The sequence below is a fragment of the Pongo abelii genome, chromosome 21, assembly GCF_028885655.2.
Source record: "Pongo abelii isolate AG06213 chromosome 21, NHGRI_mPonAbe1-v2.0_pri, whole genome shotgun sequence".
Lineage (NCBI taxonomy): Eukaryota > Metazoa > Chordata > Mammalia > Primates > Hominidae > Pongo > Pongo abelii.
The window spans coordinates 48719972-48741545 of record NC_072006.2 but is presented as its reverse complement, the minus strand read 5'-3'; the positions used below and the strand labels follow the sequence as shown (position 1 = coordinate 48741545).

Below are 21574 nucleotides of genomic sequence, written 5' to 3'. Positions count from 1 at the left end.
GGCTTGGCTTAAGAGTTCTTTTTTCAATTAGACCTCAGTGTCTCTTGGCCCTTAAGAATATAAGAGACAACATTTATTAGAGACATGTAGGGGAGTCGTCTGGCTCACTAATGACTCATCACCAACTCACCAGATCTACCATGGGGAACCTAGTTTTTGTCTACTCTCAGGCACAGAGTGTTTGCTGCTCTACCCATCACTGACAAAGTCAAGTTAGTAGTCACCTGAAGGCAGTGACTCATGTCTTTTACTAGGTCAGCTATCCCTAGTGGCTGGCACCTACTCAGGAAAAAGCATGAATATTAGGTTAAAAATGTTTTCCCCAGAAGAGTGGTACCCTAAAGGGTCTTATTACTTACCGTTCAAATGCGATAATGTGAAACTTTATTGCCATTGAGTGTATGGGTACCAAACCAGTACTGTGTAAGGAGGGGGCAGGGTACATCAAGAAAATACTGACTCATGGAAAAGGGCCTCATAAGACTGCTGTGAGAGAAAAGGATTTTAACAGTTAGCTTCATTTTTCTATATGTGAGAAACAGACTGAACTTAAGTTCCACAATTTCCTCAGGAAAGGCTGACCTGAAGGGGTGGTTATGCTGCAATACAAGTACTTAACCTGTTGCGTCATCAAAAGTGTACCTCCTGTGTTAAGAGTATTTCTCAACTGACTCATCAAGTCACCAGATCTACCATGGGGACCTAGTTTTTGTCTACTCTGGGGCACAGAGTACCAAACAAACAGGGGACATAGAAACAGCTTAGCAAGCCTGGGACCAGAGTTGGGCAAGCCATGCTCCAGTTACCCCTCAAGGAGTCTGGGCTTACTTCTGGAATAAAATGTCACAACTTGGGTTTAAGAGAGGTTAACAACCACTGCTTGTATTTTCAAGAAGCCAGGAAAAAAGTCAATTTCTGGTACTTTCTTACTCTATGAAAGAGTCCTGCCTTCTCTCTCTCTTCTATCTGGGGACTGGTTATTTGTCTCCAGCCATCAGGAGAAAACAGTGGGCTTGTCACACTTCCTGGGTTTGAATCCCATCGTTAGTATTTGGCTAGTTGTGTGTCACTGGGCAAGCTACATTTTGCCAACAGGAACAGTAATGCAGCTTCATTAAGGGTAACTGAAGGTTAAAATACATTATTTATGAGTGTCCTTAACACATGTGTGCCCAGCCCACATGCACATTGAGGAAATGGCTGGCTATCACTGGAAAGACTCAAGGCCAGTCCAAGAAGTATAGCTGGGCCTCAAGAATGTAAAATTTGCATATCACCTCTCCATACTGCAGCAGTCTAATTGTGTATGATCTTCGGAGGCAGCCAGCGCATCTACAGAATGCACTGTCCTATCACAGTGCCCCTCCCTCCCTCACCTGCAGAGGAGGCGGTCTACCCAGGCTGTGAATAATGAACCTTGGAACCTTTATCCAAACTGTCATCATCACAAAAGAACCCCATGCACATTTTTCAGAGATTTTTATTGTTTCAGACTCAAGTCATGCATACTAAAATTACATATTTTCACCACTTTGACTTAGAAAATGCACTAGAAAAATAAACTTTGGTCAAAACAAACAGTGAAGTACACGAATCCACCATGTATCCCTATACTCAAACCCAAACTGAATTTCAGTTTGAAGCAAGGAATGTGACCAGTGGCTGAAACTGCCCCAAGCTGGTCAGAAAATTAGCTTACCTCCCACTCCATCAGAGGCTCTTCGTCAGAGAGGTTTCAAGTATTTCACTTGTAACAGGTTCCTACCTGATATGCCAAGAAGCCGAGGCATAGCTACAAGAATCCACAGCAGCATCTCCTCACTGCCTCACTAAACCTGCTGCCCAGTGAGATGAAAAGAAAAACAGCCCCATGAAACAGGAATTTCATCACTATCATCTCCATCCACAAATCACATTGATCCTTCCCATGAAGCAAGCTCCTATTGACTCTGATGATGTTTGTTACTAGCATTTTAAGCAAACCATTTCTCTAAGTCAGGAGAGCAGAAGAATAAATTTATTTATTTGACACGGAATATTGCTTTGTCACCCAGGCTGGAGCACAGTGGCACAATCTTGGCTTACTGCAACCGCTGCCTCCCGGGTTCAAGCGATTCTCCTGCCTCAGCCTCCCAAGTAGCTGGGATTACAGGCACGCACCACCACACCCAGCTAATTTTTGTACTTTTTAGTAGAGACGGGGTTTCACCATGTTGGCCAGGCTGGTCTCAAACTCCTGACCTCAAATGATCCACCCCCCTTCAGCCTCCCAAAGTTCTGGGATTACAGGGCATGAGCTACTGCACCTGGCCAAGAGCAGAAGAATTTAGATTTACAAAATTAACAGATCCCAATACAGAGAGGTGTTACCAGAACTGACATCTTTCCTGAACAGTAGACATGTTTCTGTTCAGTATAGCCACACCTCTCATGGCCACAGGAGATACATTGTATAGTATATAGTATGTAATTGGTTTAGCTAACATTTTACTCCCTAAATTAAAGGAGGCTTCAGAGGAAAACTTTAAATGTTGGCAACTTTAAAATGGTAAAACTTTTTAAAAGTATTATAATCGCCACAGCAGTACTCTAGCTTTTGCTACCCAAATGAAAAAAAAATCCCATGATTGATCTAAGAGTCAAATACTATTTAAAGAAATTGCCCACCCAGGGAGAATTCTGAAAGGCTCAATATAAAGGAATTCAGAGAAAAGCCTCTTATTGTCTTATTTCGGGAAAAATGGTGTTTTGTAACCTGATTTTTAAATTTTTATTTTTATTTTTGAGATGGAGTTTCACTCATCACCCAGGCTAGAGTGCAATGGCGCGATGTCGGCTCACTGCAACCTCCGCCACCTGGGTTTAAGTGATTCTCCTGCCTCAGCCTCCCAAGTAGCTGGGATTACAGGTGCCCGCCACCATGCCCAGCCAATTTTTTGTATTTTTAGTAGAGACGGGGTTTCACCATGTTGGCCAGGCTGGTGTCAAACTCCTGACTTCAGGTGATCCACCTGCCACTGCCGCCCAAAGTGTTGGGATTACAGGTGTGAGCCACCGTGCCGGCCTTGTAACCTGACTTACAGACCTCCTAAAATAAGTGACTCCTTATGAAACCAGGATGAAATATGAAAGATCTAAAGCTACTTTTGCCTTAATTTTTGCAGCAGCAATAGAATAAAAAAGAAAATGCAAGGAAAAAAATTAAAAAATAAAGCGACCTTTGCCAAGAGCAAGTTAGAAACTCAAGACATGAAGCCAGAGTGGCACTTTTGGCTGTTTGTGTAGATTTCATCCAGTCTCTCCCCCATGAAGGCAGAACAGGGGAAGAAGCACAATTTTCCAGAATTCCATGTTGGGATATGGGGGAAGAAGAGAAAGAAAATTCCCATATTCTGAAATGTATAGATTTGGAAGCTTTTAGGTACCCAATTCATTCAGACCTAAATATACTAAATAACAAGCCAATTGAGGGGGAAAAAAAGGAAAAAAGCTTCTAAAAAGAAAGAGTACAGTGTCTCTGTGGCAGTGAAGCCAACTAGATACCAGGAGTGAAGTTTGGAGTATAGATCTCTATCATAGAATCACACAGGGATGTTAAGCCAGCTCATCCAAGGCCACGTAGTGAGGTAAAGGTGGAGCCCACGTCTCCTAATTTACTGTCCCATTTCCTTCCGACACCACACTACCTTGAATTTAGGGAAAAGTTAATTTCCAAGTGTTTGTGCAATGGGCCAGAACTTCTCCCTGAAGGAACACACTCCCAGCTCTTGAGGTTCATGTGTTTGCCTCACCAATACGCTCCCCAGTGCTGAGTAAGGCTCACTGTGCTCCCTCGCTGGTCATTCCCCACCTTGCTGAGACAGCCTGACACAAACACCCTGGTGAAGCCACAAGGAGACCACCTTGATTTTCACGCAGGGAGGTCTTGGTTTCACAGCTTGGTTCAAGTTTCCTGAGGTGTCAAAACTATTTGATACCTCTTTGGAGCCAAAACAAAGCAAGCAGCTCCCGGAGGCAGATAAACTTAGGCTCCAACTCCTTCTAGAAGCTGAGTGAAACCACTCCTTCCTTGTCCAACTGGAAAAACCTAAGAAATAGGCCTCTCCAAGTCCCTTCTGGTCTTTGAGAGAATTCTCTAGGAGAGCTCTGGCCATGCCTACATTAAAACAAATGCGACTGGCCAGGAATGCAGTGTAGAACTGAAACAACAGGGCTGAGTGATTCATTCCTCTTTACCCAGTTTTTGTTTTGTTTTGTTTATCTGTCTTCCCTCTTGGGGAAGTCTCCACCCAGTTCTCCCATCTAGGCCACTGGGTTCTGAACCCCCTCCTTCCCTCCTTTAGCTATCCCACTTGCCCTACTTGGGCCTTTTCAGCAGTGCGGGTCACATCATTGTCAGATGGAACCAGAAGCAGCCAGGAGTGCTTTTTGGCACTTCCAGCTCAGCCAGGACCCTAGAGGATCCAGGGTTACTATCCATGGTGAAAAGAACTTTCTCTAGAATTGGTATTAATGAGGTTAAGTAACTTAAAATTTCCACCAACAACTTATCCAGACATTTAAAAAGGCAACAGAGATAAACAGCTTAGTAACAACAGACTGGCCTTCAAATTTCAGAGTATTGTTTTCTCCCTAACTGAGCTGTCTGCCTTGACTGGTTAGTCTAATAAATGCACGGAGAAGGTGCACACACAACACAGTACTTTTCACTATTTAACACCATGATCGTGTGGAATACATTAGAAAGGAAACAGGTCAAAAACCATCATGTGAACCATCTAATTTGATGTTTGGGCTAAGGCTAAAATCTTCACAGGGAGGTTCTAAAGTGCTGAAATGCAGAACATTCAGGCTGACTGGTTCACCCACACCAGAGAGAGAAACTCAAGTGGGGCTGGGAGGGCAGGGGGGCCCAGAAGTGACCCAGCAATAACCTGTGCTTGTGTTCATTTCCAAAGACCAAAAAAAAAATTTTTTTTTTTTTTTTGAGGCAGAGTCTTGCTCTGTCGCCCAGGCTGGAGTGCAGTGGTGCAGTCTTGGCTCACTGCCACTTCTGCCTCCTGGGTTCAGGCGATTCTTCTGCCTCAGCCTCCCGAGTAGCTGGGACTACAGGAGCCCGCCACCACGCCCAGCTAATTTTTGTATTTTTAGTAGAGATGGGGTTTCACCATCTTGGCCAGGCGGGTCTCGAACTCCTGACCTTGTGATCCGCCCACCTTGGCCTCCCAAAGTGCTGGGATTACAGGCATAAGCCACCACGCCCGTCCCAGAGACCAAAATTAAAGAATCTCAAGTAATTAACTACTGTAGCCAGGTTTACAATATAGTACCAGAGTCTCAGGGATGGAAGGAATTCATCATACAAGATCCTGGTCACCTTACCTGGCCTCACAAAAGCCATCTTTTCAAAATTGAACCATCACTATAAAAAGAAAATTGATGTCAGTGAGTCCCAGGAATACACATAGTAGTTTCTTTAAAGACAGGGCTAATTGGTGACACATCTCTCTTGGAAAGACACGTGTGCCACAAACAAAAACAAGATCCAACCACTTGTATCTAGATAGTTATCTTTCTAGGCAGAAAATCTAACATTCAGTAACTAAACCAAATCCCAGAGCCTCAGCAGCCAAAACGGCCCTAGCTGACATTTCATCCAGCCTCATTTTATAGAGGAGAAGGTAGAGGCCCATGTCTTGTCATAGTTGCACACCTGGGATCCAGGCCAGAATTCTTGTAGCTACACGGGCCTGGAATCCAGCATTTTAGGTTGAGTAAAATCATTTCCTGCTAGGTCCCTGATTCTATTGAGAACCAGGGCTAAGGCTTTATGGATTTGGGAAAACTTAAGTTTCTATTGCAAGCTTCAACCAATGGGTCCCAGAGGTGCTTTGAAGTCTCCAGCTTCCACATTTGACCACAAAGTGCTGCTTATGTCCTGATGCTTACATGATTCAGTTAAGGTGCTTTCCAAACCCGGTGACAGCAGCTGGGGCCTTCATCTCCAGTATACTAGTTTCCTGATGAGCAGCAGAGGTCTGTACTTAGGGTTCCTGTGAAAAACGCAAACTCCCAGTCTCACATTTGGTCACACTGCAGGTTTGGCCAAATTATTTCATACAAGTAGTTCTCACCGGCCAAAAAGGTTGTTTTTCTCCTGGAAAAGTGGGATCAAAGTGACTTTGGTCCTGATTGTTCTTGCTTCCAAGATGTGTATGAACCAGATCACCACCCCCCAACCAAAAATCAAAACAAAACAGATAATAGCCTCCAGATTAATAGTTGCAGACTGGGATTCCAAATGTTTAAGAATCAGTGGGGACATTTTCCATGTCTTCCATGGAGTAATTCAAGTAACCAAAGGCTTACCCCAAAATGGGCTCATGCTCATATCTCACAGGCTGTTCCTCCATCCTGCAGTTTAATTACAAGGAGAAAGACTGAATCCTTGAACCCTTAAATTCTCCTTGTGCCTCTCCAAAGAAAAGAAGGAAAAGAATTAAAGCCCGACCCTGGGGGACGGGCTAGTAGCAGGAGTACAGCTGTGACTTCACAGCTCGCAAGGAGTCGTCACACTGTGCATCTGAGGTCAGGCCCTCAGGCAGCAGCGTCTGGCCCAGGATGCTGTCACAGGTAGGAACAGGTTGGCAGAACTCTTTCACAAAATCGTCTTCTGAAGCCAGCAGTACCGCGTTCCAGGTGGCAGTGTCCAGCTCCCCAGCCGTGCCCCCATACTCCTTGGGGAGAATGCTTCTTGGAAGGTTTGTGTGGAGAGAGTTCAAGTCAGACCCATGGAGGAAGAACTAAAAGGAAATGAAATGAAAACACACATGTCCTTAGGTTAATCAGGAATGCAGTAATCTCCTCCATGGTAGGTGCTCAAATAAATATCTGTTGAATGAAGAAAGGAAACATTAATGGCAACTCTACCCTTACTTTTTCAGCCCAGAAAGCCTGGAATATCCTTAATTCTCTTTTCCTCATACCATACGCCCTGTTGGCTGGAGCTTCAGAATGTCTCCAGGATCCAGCCGCCTCACCACCACACTATTCAGTTAATGGCAGCAGCCACATCGCTTCTCCCTGGATTCCTCCAGTGGCCTCCTACCTGGTCTCCCTGCTCCCACTCTTGTCCCTCTGCAATCTAAGTTCTTTTCAGTGAAACTCAGATCACAGTCGTGCCTCTATGTCCAGCCTTCCAGCACTCCCACCTTAGACTCTGAGGCCCATCACAATCTAGCTTCATTACTTCTCTGAGTGCTCCTCTCACCACCTGTCCCTCCAGTCTTGACCCAGCTGCGCCAGCCTAGCTGCTCTCCCAGCATGCCGGGCAGGCTCCCACGTCAGGGTCGTGTCCTTGCTGGCCTCCCAGATACCTAGACGGCTCACTCTCTCCCTTCTCAAGTCTTTGCTCAAATGTCAGCTTCTCAAGGCTGCCATCTCTAACTACTCAGTTGAATACCGCAACCCTTCCCACCTCACACATGCTATCCTTTTCTCTGCTTTATTTTTCTCTGTAGCACTTAACACATTCTAATACTAGATAACATAATTCACTGTGGCTCCCTTTAGAATATAATTTTCCTAGGGGCAGGGGCTTTGGTCTGTTTTGTTCATCTAGAACACGCTTGTACATAGAGTTTATCAATAGATATTTCTGAATGAAGGAACCTATGAAGGAACAAAGGAAGAACATCGTGGGCCCCAAATCAGGGCATTTCACAGATGTAAAAGACCTGTCCAAAGGCTGCTTTGGTGAAAGTTCCGAACAGAATCTTTAGGGACCCACATGGGTTCACACACAGGCAGGGAAGCCACTAAGTTAGTGGTTTGCAAATCTAGCTGTGCATCAGAATTTCCTCAGGGGATTTTAAAGCACAGATCCCTGAGCTGATGAATCAAAATCTTCAGGGAAAGAGCCTAGGAACCTGGAGCTGGATTTGAAGTTCCCTCCCTTACCTCCTTGAGATTTTCTATCTATATATGTTACTTCTTTGAAAAAGCAAGGGCCCAGTGCGGTGGCTCACGCCTGTAATCCCAGCACTTTGGGAGGCCAAGGCGGGTGGATCACCTGAGGTCAGGAGTTTGAGACCAGCCTGGCCAGCATGGTAAAAGCCTATTTCTACTAAAAATACAAAAATTAGCTGTGCGTGGTGGCGCGTGCCTGTAATCCCAGCTACTCGGGAGACTGAGGCAGGAGAATTGCTTGAATCCAGGAGGTAGGGGTTGCAGTGAGCTGAGATCGCACCACTGCACTCCAGCCTGGGTGACAGAGCGACACTCCATCTCAAAAAAAGAAAAAAAAAAAAGAAAAAGCAAGTAAAATTCAGGGCCCAGTCTTTGCAGTGATCTTCCTAGGCCTCGGGAAGGAGAAAAATACCACCCATCCCATTTCAATCAGTGGGACTGGGAAAGGCTGAAGAGGGAATTGGCTCTTCTGGGTCAGAAAGGAAGACAAAGTGCCATTTATCCCTTCTTAAATAAGAGATAAGCTAAAAACTCACATAGCTCATAAACCTTGAATTGCTCCACAAACTATACAGCGGGACAACATATTAGGCAAATGGAAAGGCTTAAGTAGCATTTTTAAACCCCACAGTTCTAATGACCATAACTTAAAAAAAATTTATTTTAGAGACAGTCTTCTGCTCTGTTACGCAGGCTGGAACACAGTGGTACGACCATAGCCCATTGTTCAAGCCCATGGCAGCCTTGAACTCCTGAGCTCAAGCAGTCCTCCCACCTCAGCCTCCTGAGTAGTGGAGACTACAGACATGTGCCACCACACCCACCTAATTTTTTTTTTTTTTTTGGAGATAGTCTCACTGTTGCCCAGGCTGGAGTGCAGTGGCATGATCTTGGCTCACTGCAACCTCCGCCTCCCGGATTCAAGTGATTCTCCTGCCTCAGCCTCCCAAGCAGCTGCAATTACAGGCATGTGCCACCATGTCTGGCTAATTTTTTGTATTTTTAGTAGAGTCGGGGTTTCACCATGTTGGCCAGGCTGGTCTCGAATTCCTGACCTCAAGTGATCCATCCACCTCGGCCTCCGAAAATGCTGGGATTACAGGCGTGAGCCACTGCACCCCGGGCACACCCACCTAATTAAAAAAATTTTTTTAGAGATGGGTCTTGCTATACTGCCCGGGAAGGCTCTTATGATAAAAATCCTGGTTCTGCTCTCTCTACTGGCAAATATTAAATTCTTGTTCATTTACTCTTCCATCTTCCCCTCACAAAAGGGACTGTTCATTTATTTTATCTGTAACTCTGTACTTTTCCAAATTAGTTGTTCCAGGGCAAAAATAATAAACAAGTACCAGATGTCACAAATAAAGCAATGGAGGGAAAGAAAAATCTGAAGTCAATAGGATCATCACTTACTCTGTTTGCTATTTTCTCCTTTAGAAATGGTTTTATGATGGCAAAAATGCCTTTAAATATTCGAGGTTCATTCACAACATGGACTGCTTTTATCCGAATGGGGAAACCATCCTGTGTGGGAAAGGCAAAGGGGTTTAGAACATATGGAGAATCTTTCCACAGTTAAATCTTCCTCCCCCCAGTTAAATCTTCACTTTCAGCCCCAACATCAGTCTGATCTGACCCTTATGGCCTCCTCAATGACAGTCCACGTGGGGCCTAACTAGGAAGACGGACCTCAGGGAAAGTCTTTCCTGGGACCCAAAACTGGGTTAGAAGAGAGGCAAACAGAGGCTGGGCACGGTGGCTCACGCCTGTAATCCCAGCACTTTGGGAGGCCGAGGCGGGCGGATCACTTGAGGTCAGGAGTTTGAGACCAGCCTGGCCAACATGGTGAAGTCCCATCTCCACTAACAATACAAAAATTAGCTGGGCATGGTGGCACGTGTCTGTAGTCCCAGCTACTTGGGAGGCTGAGGCTGGAGAATTACTTGAACCCTGAGGCGGAGGTTGCAGTGAGCCAAAATCGTGCCACTGTACTCCAGCCTGGATGATAGAGCAAGACTCCATCTCAAAAAAAAAAAAAAAAAAAAAAGAAGAAGAAGAAGAGAGGCACACATATGAAGAGCTGCTGCTCTTATAGCAGAAAACAGTCTGAGTCTACAGGGTCAGATCTGGCAAATATCAGACCTTCTAGATCAGTGTTGCCCAAAGTATATTTCTCAGGCTATTAGAGGTTATACAAAACAGGGCTCCACAGCAGGCAAATGAGTTTGAGAAACGTAATCCACTAAGCATAATCAAGTGGGTTTCCTTAACTGCAGTCCTGTTCAGAGCCTTTAATATGTAAATTCTTACAGTGAAATTCACAAGAAAGGGACATGCTATACAGCATTTCCCAAACTTACTTAATTTTTTCTCCTCTCCAGACGATCTTACAGTACTAACACTGATCCACACTCTTGATCCTGACACTTGAATCTACAAGGTATTCAGGAGGAGGCATCAAAAGGAGTGCCAGCGAAGGAAAGCCAGGGTTGGCTCAAAGCCAGAATCCAAATGTTTGATAATGTCTAAATGTGCACTGATTTATTTAAATAATAAACCTGGTGCACCACAGGGGCTGAAACATTTGTGGAATCCAGTGAGAAGAGCTACTATATCACTGGTGCCCCATAGTTTACAAAGGAAAACACCCCACGTGGTGGGTCAGAATGAACAAGTAATCAAAACCTGTTACAGCTGTGACAGGCTATATTTTCTCTAGGTCTCCATCTCCCCATCTATCAAAAAGGAAAAATAGTTCTTGCCTTGCCTATCTCAGAGGATTCGTTGAGGGACTGAATAGGCCCTGATGACTGTAAAAGCACTGTGCAAGCTGTTAAACGCGGTGCAGATATGGAGGGAGCACCACAGTCCCCAATGACTCATGTTCTGAAACAGTACATGAGGTGTGAAGCATCTGACCAAAATACAGCCCAACAGAACGCCATATCCCCCAGGTCCACAGAGGGCAGGAGGGGCTCCAGCACCTTACACAGAAGCATAATTTCTTAGGTTTTTTTTTTTTTCTCCTGAGACAGTTTTGCTGTTCTCACCCAGGCTGGAGTGCAATGGCGCGATCTCAGCTCATTGAACCTCTCGGGTTCAAATGATTCTCCTGCCTCAGCCTCCCAAGTAGCTGGGATTACAGGCGCCTGCCACCATGCCCAGCTAATTTTTGTATTTTTGGTAGAGATGGGGTTTTACCATGTTGGCCAGGCTGGTTTTGAACTTCTGACCTCAGGTGATCCACCTGCCTCAGCCTCCCAAAGAACTGGGATTACAGGTGTGAGCCACCACGCCCAGCCAGTTTTGTTTGTTAGGAGAATTATTCCTCTGCCTTCCAGACCAAGAAAAGGCAAAAAGTAGTTCCCTAGTTTTTTGGACTCTTGTCTTACTGAAGTACCTACTCCAGAGAGTACTTGAGAGACTGATGAGAACAAGTGGTAAATAGGACTTTTAAATTTCTTCCCATAATGCTTTTGTGTTTTTCAGATTGCAGGTGTGGAATGTGCAGTTTGTGTATCATGTGAGACCCACAGTAAATGGACAGGCCCTGGGGAAAGCCCAAGCCACCACGAAACAGGCAGGACAGATAGGGGTCTTACCTGGAGGATGCCAATCACCTTTTTGGCTATAAAAGGGCCAAAGTGAGATGCTTTTGATAAACTCACTCCTTTGTAGTCTGCAAGAATTACAATTCCATTCACCTGGGTTTCTTCAGACTGAATGAGTTTTTCTAGGGTCAAGTATATGGCTCGGATGTTTTCAGTAATTGGATAGTTGCTTGGTATCCATCTGTCTAAGGTCATAAGAGATTGACAGTATGTTACAGAAGTTAATATAAATAAGCGGTCAAACAAAGATTTATCTCCTTTCTATCACTGTTGTTTCAAAATGGAAAAGAAAGATATTCTAGTAGCCATGACTCTTATTTAGGTTAGTAAATGGAACAATAAGCAGCAGCTGGTTTCTTAACTCCAAACAGCAGCACATTTTGTGATGGAAATACAATTGAGTGTTGAGGTTAAGAGCGTGAGCTCTGGTTGGGCACAGTGGCTCATGCCTGTAATCCCAGTGCTTTGGAAGGCTGAGGTGGGAGGAATTAAGCATAAGCCCAGGAATTGAAGACCAGCCCAGGCAACATGGCGAAACCCCATCTCTACAAAATATACAAACACTAGCCAGGTGTGGTGGGGTGTGGCTATAGTCCCACTACTTGGAAGACTGAGGTGGGAGGATCTCTTGAGCTCAGGAGGTTGAGGCTGCAGTGATGATGCCACTATACTCCAGCCTGGGTGACAGGGTGAGACCCTGTCTCAAAAATAAAAAAAAAAAAGTATGCACTCTGAAGTCAGACACACCTGAGGTTTGAATGTTTCTAGCTATGTGACCTTGGGCAAGTTCTATAATACCTCACTCTGAGCCCCAATGTCCTCATAAGTAGAATAGGGTGATAATGCCTACTGTCATGGACATCTGTGCTTTCTGCCATCATGTATTTCCCCTTATCTTCATAGCACTAACCTGATTTTCCTTAGGGAACCACCTCCTCCCACTCTAGCCATGCAGTTTGGATAGAACTGACTTGACTCCTGACTCCAGAGGTGAGCAAGTGACTGAGGATTGATTGGCCAATCTGACAGCACATCCTTCTGGCCACAGTGTGTGATCCAAGCCAGGTCAAGCAGAGTCAAGGAGACTCAATTCTAGGACCCCTGGCCCTTTGGAAAGAGATCTGTCTTCCCTCTTGTAGTTTTGAGGTGGTGAGTCTCAGATTCACGGGCCCCATGAGGCAAGAGAGCTGGCCTGGGAATGAAGCCCCTGTTGAGGACAGCAGTGGTGGGGACAGCTTTCCAGTACCAGAGTTTGGGCCCCTGAATGGAAATACGGCTAGACTTCAGTTATCTGAGCAACTGAGTTTTTTTGTTTTAGCCAATCTGAGTTGGCTTTCTGTCACTTGCCACACAAAGAATGAGTTTTGGCCAGATGTGGTGGCTCACGCCTGGAATCCCAACACTTTGGGAGGCCAAGGTGGGTGGATCATTGGAGGTCAGGAGTTCAAGACCAGCCTGGCCAACATGGTGAAACCCTGTCTCTACTGAAAATACAAAAATTAGCTGGGCATGGTGGTGCACAACTGTAGTCTCAGCTACTTGGGAGGCTGAGGCAGGAGAATCACTTGAACCCAGGAGGCAGAGGTTACAGTGAGCCGAGATCGTGCCACTGCACTCCAACCTGGGCAACAGAGCGAGACTGTCTCAAAAAAAAAAAGCTGAGTCTTGACTCACACACGACCTTGATGGGGGTATTGTGAGGATGGAACATAGTGCTATGTTCCCCTCCTCTTTCCAAGGTGGATACTTTTTTAATATACCCCATGTATTTAATGATTCTTTCCTCTTTTTGGGAAAAAAAAATGAGAATGCCTACTTTTTACTGTTAACCACTGTTCTCAAGAAAATCCCAGCAAAATCTATGCGCCTCTTTCTTAAAAGATAAAACTTCACATTTGCCAACAATGGGATACGTGATATGTGCAAAATTATTATTATTATTTTTTTTGAGACAGAGTCTTGCTCTGTCACCCAGGCTGGAGTGCAGTGGCGTGATCTTGGCTCATTGCAACCTCTGCCTCCCGGGTTCAAGCGATTCTCCTGCCTCAGCATCCAGGGTAGTTGGGATTACAGGCATGTGCCACCACGCCCAGCTAATTTTTGTATTTTTAGTAGAGACCGGGGGTGGGGGTTGGGGGGAGGCGGGGGCGGTTTACTATGTTGGCTAGGCTGGTCTCGAACTCCTGACCTCATGATCCACCTGCCTTAGCCTCCCAAAGTGCTGGGATTACAGGCATGAGCCACCGCACCTGGCCTGATATGTGCAAAACTCTCATGAAAGATCTTTGTCCCCAAATTGTGCCAGCTTGCTAACGTTGCTGCCAATTAACCCTGCCTCTATGTAACTAGATATCATCCCTTTCAATCACATGTCTCAAAAGAGCTTTAACAAAGGCAAAGCTGATACCCAATTGAGAAGAAACGTTTCTGTGTATGCCCCTTCCTAAAACACTGGGTCGGTGGAAAGGGATCCAGATCTGCTCCAGACATATGGGGAAAAAATTCATCTCACAAGCAAAGGGTTGAAACCACACAAGCAAAGGTGCAATCAGTGTTGTAATATCTGACTGTGTTGTAATATTCTTATGAGTTGAGTACAGAGGAGCAGCAGAAAAACCTGCTGACTGGTTTCTAGGTCTCCTGGTGCGCTAAAATCTGCACTGCATTGCTTATTTTAAAATAAACACCACTAATTTTGGCAAGTACCTAAAATGGCAGGTAAGCCATTAACAGTGGTCTTGGTACATACATAGTAAAGTCTGAAGAGAATGGTTTAGCCTCCAAAGAGAGTTTGGGGAATGAGTAAAGGCAGAGGAAAGTGCATGGAGGTGTCCACTCCCCATCAAACTTCCCTTCAAGAGGGCATTTATATGAATGAGCAAAAGAGGGCTATTAGTGTGTTCTCATTCCCTGGCTTACTTGGGGAGAACACTGCATCTTACTTTCCATTTTTCTCTCAGCTCTGGTCTGATGGAAAATGTTGAGGCTAGGAATGGAGTAGAACATTCCAAAGTTTATAATGCTTTTGGTGTCATGGAAGAGAACAGGCCTAAGAATCAGAAATCTTGAGTTCTGGCAGCCCCTGGTCATTGTGTTGAAAGGCTCTTTGGGGAGCATTTCTTTCTTTTTTTTTTTTTTTAATTTTTTGTAGAGACAAGTTCTCACTATATTGCCCAGGCTGGTCTCAAACTCCTGGCCTCAAGCAATCCTTCTCCCTCACCCTCCCAAAGTGCTGGGATTAGAGGTATGAACTGCTGTGCCTGGCAGGAGAGTATTTGTAAATGCTCTTTTAGTGGCAGAGAGCACCCATTCGTAAACCACCATGACAAAGAAATGTAAGGTATCCTAATCACTGCCATGAAATGCTAAGATCAAAAAACAAATCCAAAGTGAATCCTGTCAGTGGCTTCCCAAAATAGAGGAAAGGAAGGAAAGGTTGGAGGAGGCACAGAGGAGGCACCTTTCCAGGTGTCTGCCCAGTCCACACCCTTGCACTGATACCTGTACCTCAACCTATTCACAAAGAGGGCTCAGCGAGGGCCCTGGCAGTCATGCTTGTATCCTATGGCCAAGGGCAGATTCTTAGGCCCTACCAGATGCTCCCCGCTAGAAATTTGGAATCTGCATTGAGGAACTTAATTTGGTGGTCAGGCAAACCTGAGAGCTGAGAGGGTGCCAGATTTAACTACGTGCACAGGAGCGGGACAGCCATACACAGGAAAAGTGTAAAGAAGATACGCAAAAGGCAGAAATGTGTGGCTGAAGGATACACAGACCGTCAGGCAGAGACAGGGAGAATGGCTGTTTTGGCTCCTGGTGGCATTCTGGTTCTTGGTTCTAGGCCCTAGTAAGAGCTGCCACGCCTTCAGCTCTCTGGTTCTGGGAGGGACTCCTGTCTCCTTCGACTAAATCCTCTCTTTTTTCTGAAGTTGGTTTGAGTAGGTTTTTGTTATCTGCAATCAAAAGAGCCTTGACTATAACAAAGGAGGGGTAAAAAGGGGACTTGGAAAGGGGGACAGGGTGCTGAATGGAAACATTGCAGAAAGACTAGACACACACGCCCCACAACAGTCTAGGGAGATACCTGGGCGGATGCAGACGACATGGCAGCCCCTGGGGTCAGTGTGGGGCAGCACGGTGAGGAACCCAGAAGCAAGGACATCTTTTAAGGCTGATGGCTTCAAGTTATTGAAGACTTCGGGCCAGCTTCTCCTACAGCTGTGGTAGTTGACGAGGAGCTGCAGGGCCCGGTCGTAATCAAACTTGCGGGCTCGGAGGAAGCGCAGCAGGAAGGCATCATCGAGGGATGTGCTCAGGTTCGGGTACTCCTTCCGCACCATGTCACGAAGGGCCTGCACATCTCGAAGTCTCCATTCCGGCTTTTCCTGTAGCTCTTCCCGGGCTTTGGTGACCAGGTCTTCTGTCAGTGAGCACACGTAGCCCGGAGGCTCAGGTGGTGGCGGCAGCTCATTTTCAGAGAGTGAGGCCACAGAAGGGCTGGTTCTCAGAGAGTCACTTTCTTCTGACATTAGCTACCAGGGTCCCTGCCAACAGAGAAGCCCTAAGCAAAGTTAACAAGTGCTTATTTCAATCCCAGGGCAGCACAGTGTAGGGGACAGGAACACTTCTGTAAAAGCCGAGTAACCTCAGGGCAGTGTTTCTCAACTGGGGGCAATGAACTGGATCTAAACCGTACACGCAAGTCTGACCCCAGGCCGGCTGCCGTCAGTCCCCAGGGAGGCAGGCAGCAACTACAGCAGACTATACACTCCCTAATAAACACCAGGGCCTTCCTTGTAAATGTATTAATAGGTGCTCGACCTTATTCATCATTAAATAAATGTGAATTAAAACAACTCTGAGGCCAGGCGTGGTGGCTCACGCCTGTAATCCCAGCACTTTGGGAGGTCGGGGCGGGCGGATCACCTGACCAGCCTGGCCAATATGGTGAAACCCCGTCTCTACTAAAAATACAAAAATTAGGTGGGTGTGGTGGGCGCCTGTAATCTCAGCTACTTGGGAGACTGAGGCAGGAGAATTGCTTGAACCCGGGACGTGGAGGTTGCAGTGAGCCGAGATTGCGCTGCTGCACTCCGGCCAGAGCAAGACTCTGTTTCGAAGAAAAAAAAAAACAAAAAAAACAACTCAGATTCAGATTGGCAAAAATAAAAAAACGTACTCTAATATGCTTGCTGCTGCTGGGAGTATAAATTGACAGCCTCTTTGGAGGGCAGTTGTCAATATCTTCAGAATGTAAACCCACATGCCCTTTGGGTCAGCAATTCCATTTCTAGGACATATACTTGTATATATATGCAAAATATGCACATGGCTTTCACAAGTATTGATTATAATGATGAAAGATTGGAAACACCTTAACTGCCTATCAGGGGAGACTGGTTAAGTAATATTACCATATGAATGGGGTACTAGTCAGTCATGAAAAGGAATTAGGGGGCCGGGCGTGGTGGCTCACGCCTGTAATCCCAGCACTTTGGGAGGCCGAGGCAGGCAGATCACGAGGTCAGGCGATCGAGACCATCCTGGCTAACACGGTTGCTAACACGGTGAAACCCCGTCTCTACTAAAAATGCAAAAAAATTAGCCGGGCATGGTGGCAGGTGCCTGTAGTCCCAGCTACCAGGGAGGCTGAGGCAGGAGAATGGCGTGAACCCAGGAGGCAGAGCTTGCAATGAGCCGAGATCGTGCCACTGCACTCCAGCCTGGGCGACAGAGCGAGACTCCCTCTAAAAAAAAAAAAAAAAAAAAAACAAAAAAAAAAAAACAAAAACAAAAACGAAAATTAGGCAGATCTTTATGAATTGACATGTTAAAAAAGCAAGTTGCAGAATAGTGTAGAGAAAATCACGTTTTTAAACTATACACATACACTTGTGAATGCACACAAAACTTCTGGAAGGAGATATAAGAAACTTACCAATGGTTATCTCTAGGGAACAGAACTGGACAAGTGAAGATTTAAGATGAGAAAAATGATTTTTACTATACTGTTTGAATTTTTTACCACATACCCATGTAACTTATCGTGGCAGTCGGGAATATGTGCCGGTCAGATCTGCTGGGAAAACGTAATTGATAAAGGACCCCAGTGGCTGTGCCTCTAGATCCACTATCCAGGGGAAGCCAGAACTTTCCACAGCCCTTCTGGGGCCTCACTGCTCCTAGCCAATGATTTAGTGAGACATGGGACTCCTAACAGGCGTTTGCTTGAGGGCCTGGCCAAACCTTTGTTGGGACTGCCCTGCAGTCAGAGACTTGCTGCCCAAACCTCCTTCACAGGAGCTGATCTGCATCACTGCCAGTGGCTCTTCCTGACTTCTCCAGCTCCCTTCCCAGGTGCTGTCCTTTGCAAGGGTTGCCTCTAAATTTCTAGCATGTCTAACCTCATCCTAGTGTCTGCTTCTTAGAGGACCCGAACTCATGCACTTTTTTGTTTTTTAAGAAAGAGACAGGGTCTTGCTCTGTCACCCAGGTTGAAGTGCAGTGGCGCAATCATAGCTCTCTGCAACCTCGAACTCCTAAGTTCAAGCAATCCTCCTGCCTCAGCCTCCCAGGTAGCTGGGACTATAGGCACACACCATGCCTGGCTAATTTTTAAATTTTTTTCTCGGGCTGTGTGTGGTGGCTCACGCCTGTAATCCCAACACTTTGGTAGGCTGAAGTGGATGGATCACCTGAGGTCAGGAGTTCGAGACCAGCCTGGCCAACATGGCGAAACCCTGTCTCTACTAAAAATACAAAAATTAGCCAGGCATGGTGGTGCGGGCCTGTAGTGCCAGCTACTTGGGAGGTTGAAGCAGGATAATCGCTTGAAACCAGGAAGTGGAGGTTGCAGTGAGCCGAGATCATGTCACTGCACTCCAGCTTGGGTGACAGGGCGAGACTCCATCTCAAATAAATAAATAGATAAATAAATAAAAATATATTTTAAAAGGACCAATCTGCTGTCTTGAGAATGGACTCTAAGGGGGTGAGGACCGAAGCAGACCATTTACAGGCTATTGCAATACTCCAGCTGAGAGATGCTGGTGGCCTGGAGTAGGTAGCCTTCGCTGACCCCCAGCCAGGTTAGGTGCCTCCCCCACACTTCTCCCACCCTGTTGCAGTTGTCTGTTGGCAATTTGTGAGCAACATCCAAGTTTGTCTTGTTCATCGCCTGAAACCCAGCACCTAACATGGTGTTAGACACATAATCTGCACTCCATAAATATTTGTTGAATGACTTTAGTCTGGTTGGCACAGGTATGCTAAGTGAGGAATGGAACAACTATGGCTTTGTTTCCATGGAAGTAACCAAGAGATGCCTGCAATCCCATCAAACATCAGTGTTCACAAGGTACAAGCCTCACCTCAAAGCCCCTCTCCAGCCTCATTTTCCATCTCACCCCACCTTGATGCACATTAAATGCCAGTCAAAACGAACTAATAACCCATCATCCTTGGAACAACTCGTGCACTTCTGATACACTCTGCCTGGAATTTCCTCTTCTAATTTGTTCCTAACTTGACAGCTCAGGCTCAGCTGCCATGTCACCACCTCTGTGAATCCTTCCCAAACTCCCTGAGGGTGATTCCCTCCAGTTTTCCACAGAACTGGGTTCCTATTTCTTTTTTAGAAATTACAGTCCAATGCCACGGGCGTTTATCTAGAGTCAGTTTCATCAGGCACTCATTTATCAAATAATTACTGATCACCTACCATATGTGTCAGGCACTGTGCTCACACGCACTGGGAACACAGACGCAAACAATACAATTCCTTGCCTAATAAAGCTTGCATTATAGTGGAATGAAGAGAATGCATACTTGAGCATTTTACCATTTATCAAGCATTGCTAAGCCCTTTACCCATTTCCTCATTTAATCTTCACATTATTTGGTGAGAGCGCTATTACTGTTCCCATTTTACAAAGGAGGACAAAAAAGGACTGTCCCCTAGAATCTAAGTTCCACGGGGGCAGAGGGTTTGTCTGCCATGTCCACTGCCACCCCCAGTGCCTGGCACATGGCAGTGGTCTGTACACATCAGCGGAGGATATAGGTTAAGCGATTCGCCCAAGGGGGCACACCCGGTGAGGCAGAGCAAGGATGCGTCTAGCCCCACCCTGGGCTTCTAATCTCTACCCTCCACCTGGAGCTTCATGTTGACTCTCTAGGGACTCAGCAGTGCCGAGCACTCAGCAGGACTCAGTCACAGGCTGGTGAATGAGCTGACAGGCGGACATATGAGTGAGATGCAGACACCATTGGTAACGGTGAAGCCAGAGATCTCCCCCACCTGGAGCCCATCGCTTTCTGGAGCATCACTTTCCTTTCCACCCCTTCCTCTCAACAAGGAGAGGTCAGGAAGCCATCTCTCCTAGAGCCCCCGAGACCCCATATCCCGTGGACAATCTTCCGAGGCCCCCACTTCCGGCTGTCACCCCCTCCCCAAGTGTCCCCATTTCCTGGGGTCTCTCGCTTCTCTGGTCCCCACTTCCGGTTATCCTTCTCTCTTAAGGGTCCCTCTCCTCAGCTCCCAGGGCACACGGACGGGCTCGAGGGCACTCACCGGCCCGACTACGGGCGGAGCGCGGGTCACTCGGCGGCGGGAGCCTCGTCCGGCAGCGCGCGCAGAACCGACCCGCACTCCCTGCCCGGCCGGCCAGGCCCCTCACGCCGGAAGTGACGATCCAGGGCGTAGGAGGCCGGGCTCCGCCTAGGAGCGCGCATGTGCGACGCCTCCCCGCGGCGCTGGCGTTCAGTCCCCACCTGGCTGCCAGAGCTCCTCGCTGCGGACCTGGAGTGGCTGGGAGGAGCTGGGGCACCAGCCGCTTGTCAAACGCGGCTTATAGATGAGGAAACTGAGGCTGAGAGAAGGAAGGAAAGAAGCTGCCATTTTCCAAGAACATGCTAACATGTACCTGTTGTTTAACATCCATGATCTCATTAACTCCTCATATTTATGCAATTCCCCTATTTCAGGAAAGGGAAACTGGCAATCAAGGCAGTAAAGGGCTTCAAACCCGGACCTCAGGATTAGCATTCTAGACCTCCCCCCACTATGGCTGCTATCAGGACTAGCTGCTCCAAAAGGGGAGATTCCAAACCAGGGGACACCTGTCTGTCATTAACTGAGTGACCTGGAGCAAGTCCCCATTCCTCCTTGGGCTTCCGTTTCCTTATCTGAAACCTGATTCTTGCTCTGCAGCCTGATTCAATAATTACTTTTTTCCTGCTTTGGGGTTCATTACGTTCCTTCCAGCCAAAGGCTTTACTAACCCCCACCCCAGTCCATTAAGATCCCCCCGCAAGTATTTTGTGCAACTGAAACTTTGAGGCAAATCTCCTAGGTCCCTCTGAGGCAGAGTAGACACTAAGCCGTTTCTAGAGAGAAATTCTGGTGGTCCAGGAGAACTCTGAGCCCAAAGAGACGACCTTAAACAGTCTTTTCGTTTTCCTACCCCAGGGGCAAGAGGAGTCCCAAGAAGATGGGAATTGACCCATGAGGGCCACAAGAACGTGGCAGTTTCTGCCAGATTGAGGGGCAGGGGGCAGCAGTGTGGAGGGGACCTGGGAATCATGAGTTTTGACTCCTGCTCTCAGTTTCATCACTTCTAGGATTGACAGACAAAATATATAACATTCACTACAGATTGAATTTCAGATAAACATTTAAGTATGTTCCTTTCCAAACACACACACACACAAATAAGTGTGTCTTATGCAACATTTGGGACACATTTATACTTTAGAAACTGTTGTTTATAGGAAATTCAAATATGACTACTGGGCATCCTGGATTTTGTTTTGTTTGCTAAATCTATGTATTATTTTCCTGTTACTGTTACAAGGAATTACTACAAACTTCATGGATTGAAACAACACAGATATATTCTCTTGCAGTTCTCTAGGTCAAATGTCTAAAATCAAGGTGTTGGCAAGGCTGCATTCTTTTGGGGATTTCGAGGAAGCATCAGTTCCTTTCCTTT

At 46.4% G+C, this 21574-nt stretch overlaps 1 protein-coding gene across 5 annotated transcripts; it reads right to left on the bottom strand.

Annotated features, from left to right (window-relative positions):
* Positions 1-1462: 1462 nt before the first annotated feature.
* Positions 1463-20266, bottom strand: TTPAL (alpha tocopherol transfer protein like). 5 transcript variants are annotated; one of them, XM_054541381.2, is made up of 5 exons: positions 17521-20266; positions 15667-16126; positions 11574-11767; positions 9385-9495; positions 1463-6803 (listed from the first exon to the last, which is right to left on the bottom strand). In XM_054541381.2, the coding sequence occupies exons 2-5, from the start codon at positions 16109-16111 to the stop codon at positions 6525-6527; spliced, it is 1029 nt and encodes a 342-aa protein (XP_054397356.1). In that variant the 5' UTR covers positions 16112-16126; positions 17521-20266; the 3' UTR covers positions 1463-6524.
* Between the last annotated feature and the right edge of the window lie 1308 nt (positions 20267-21574).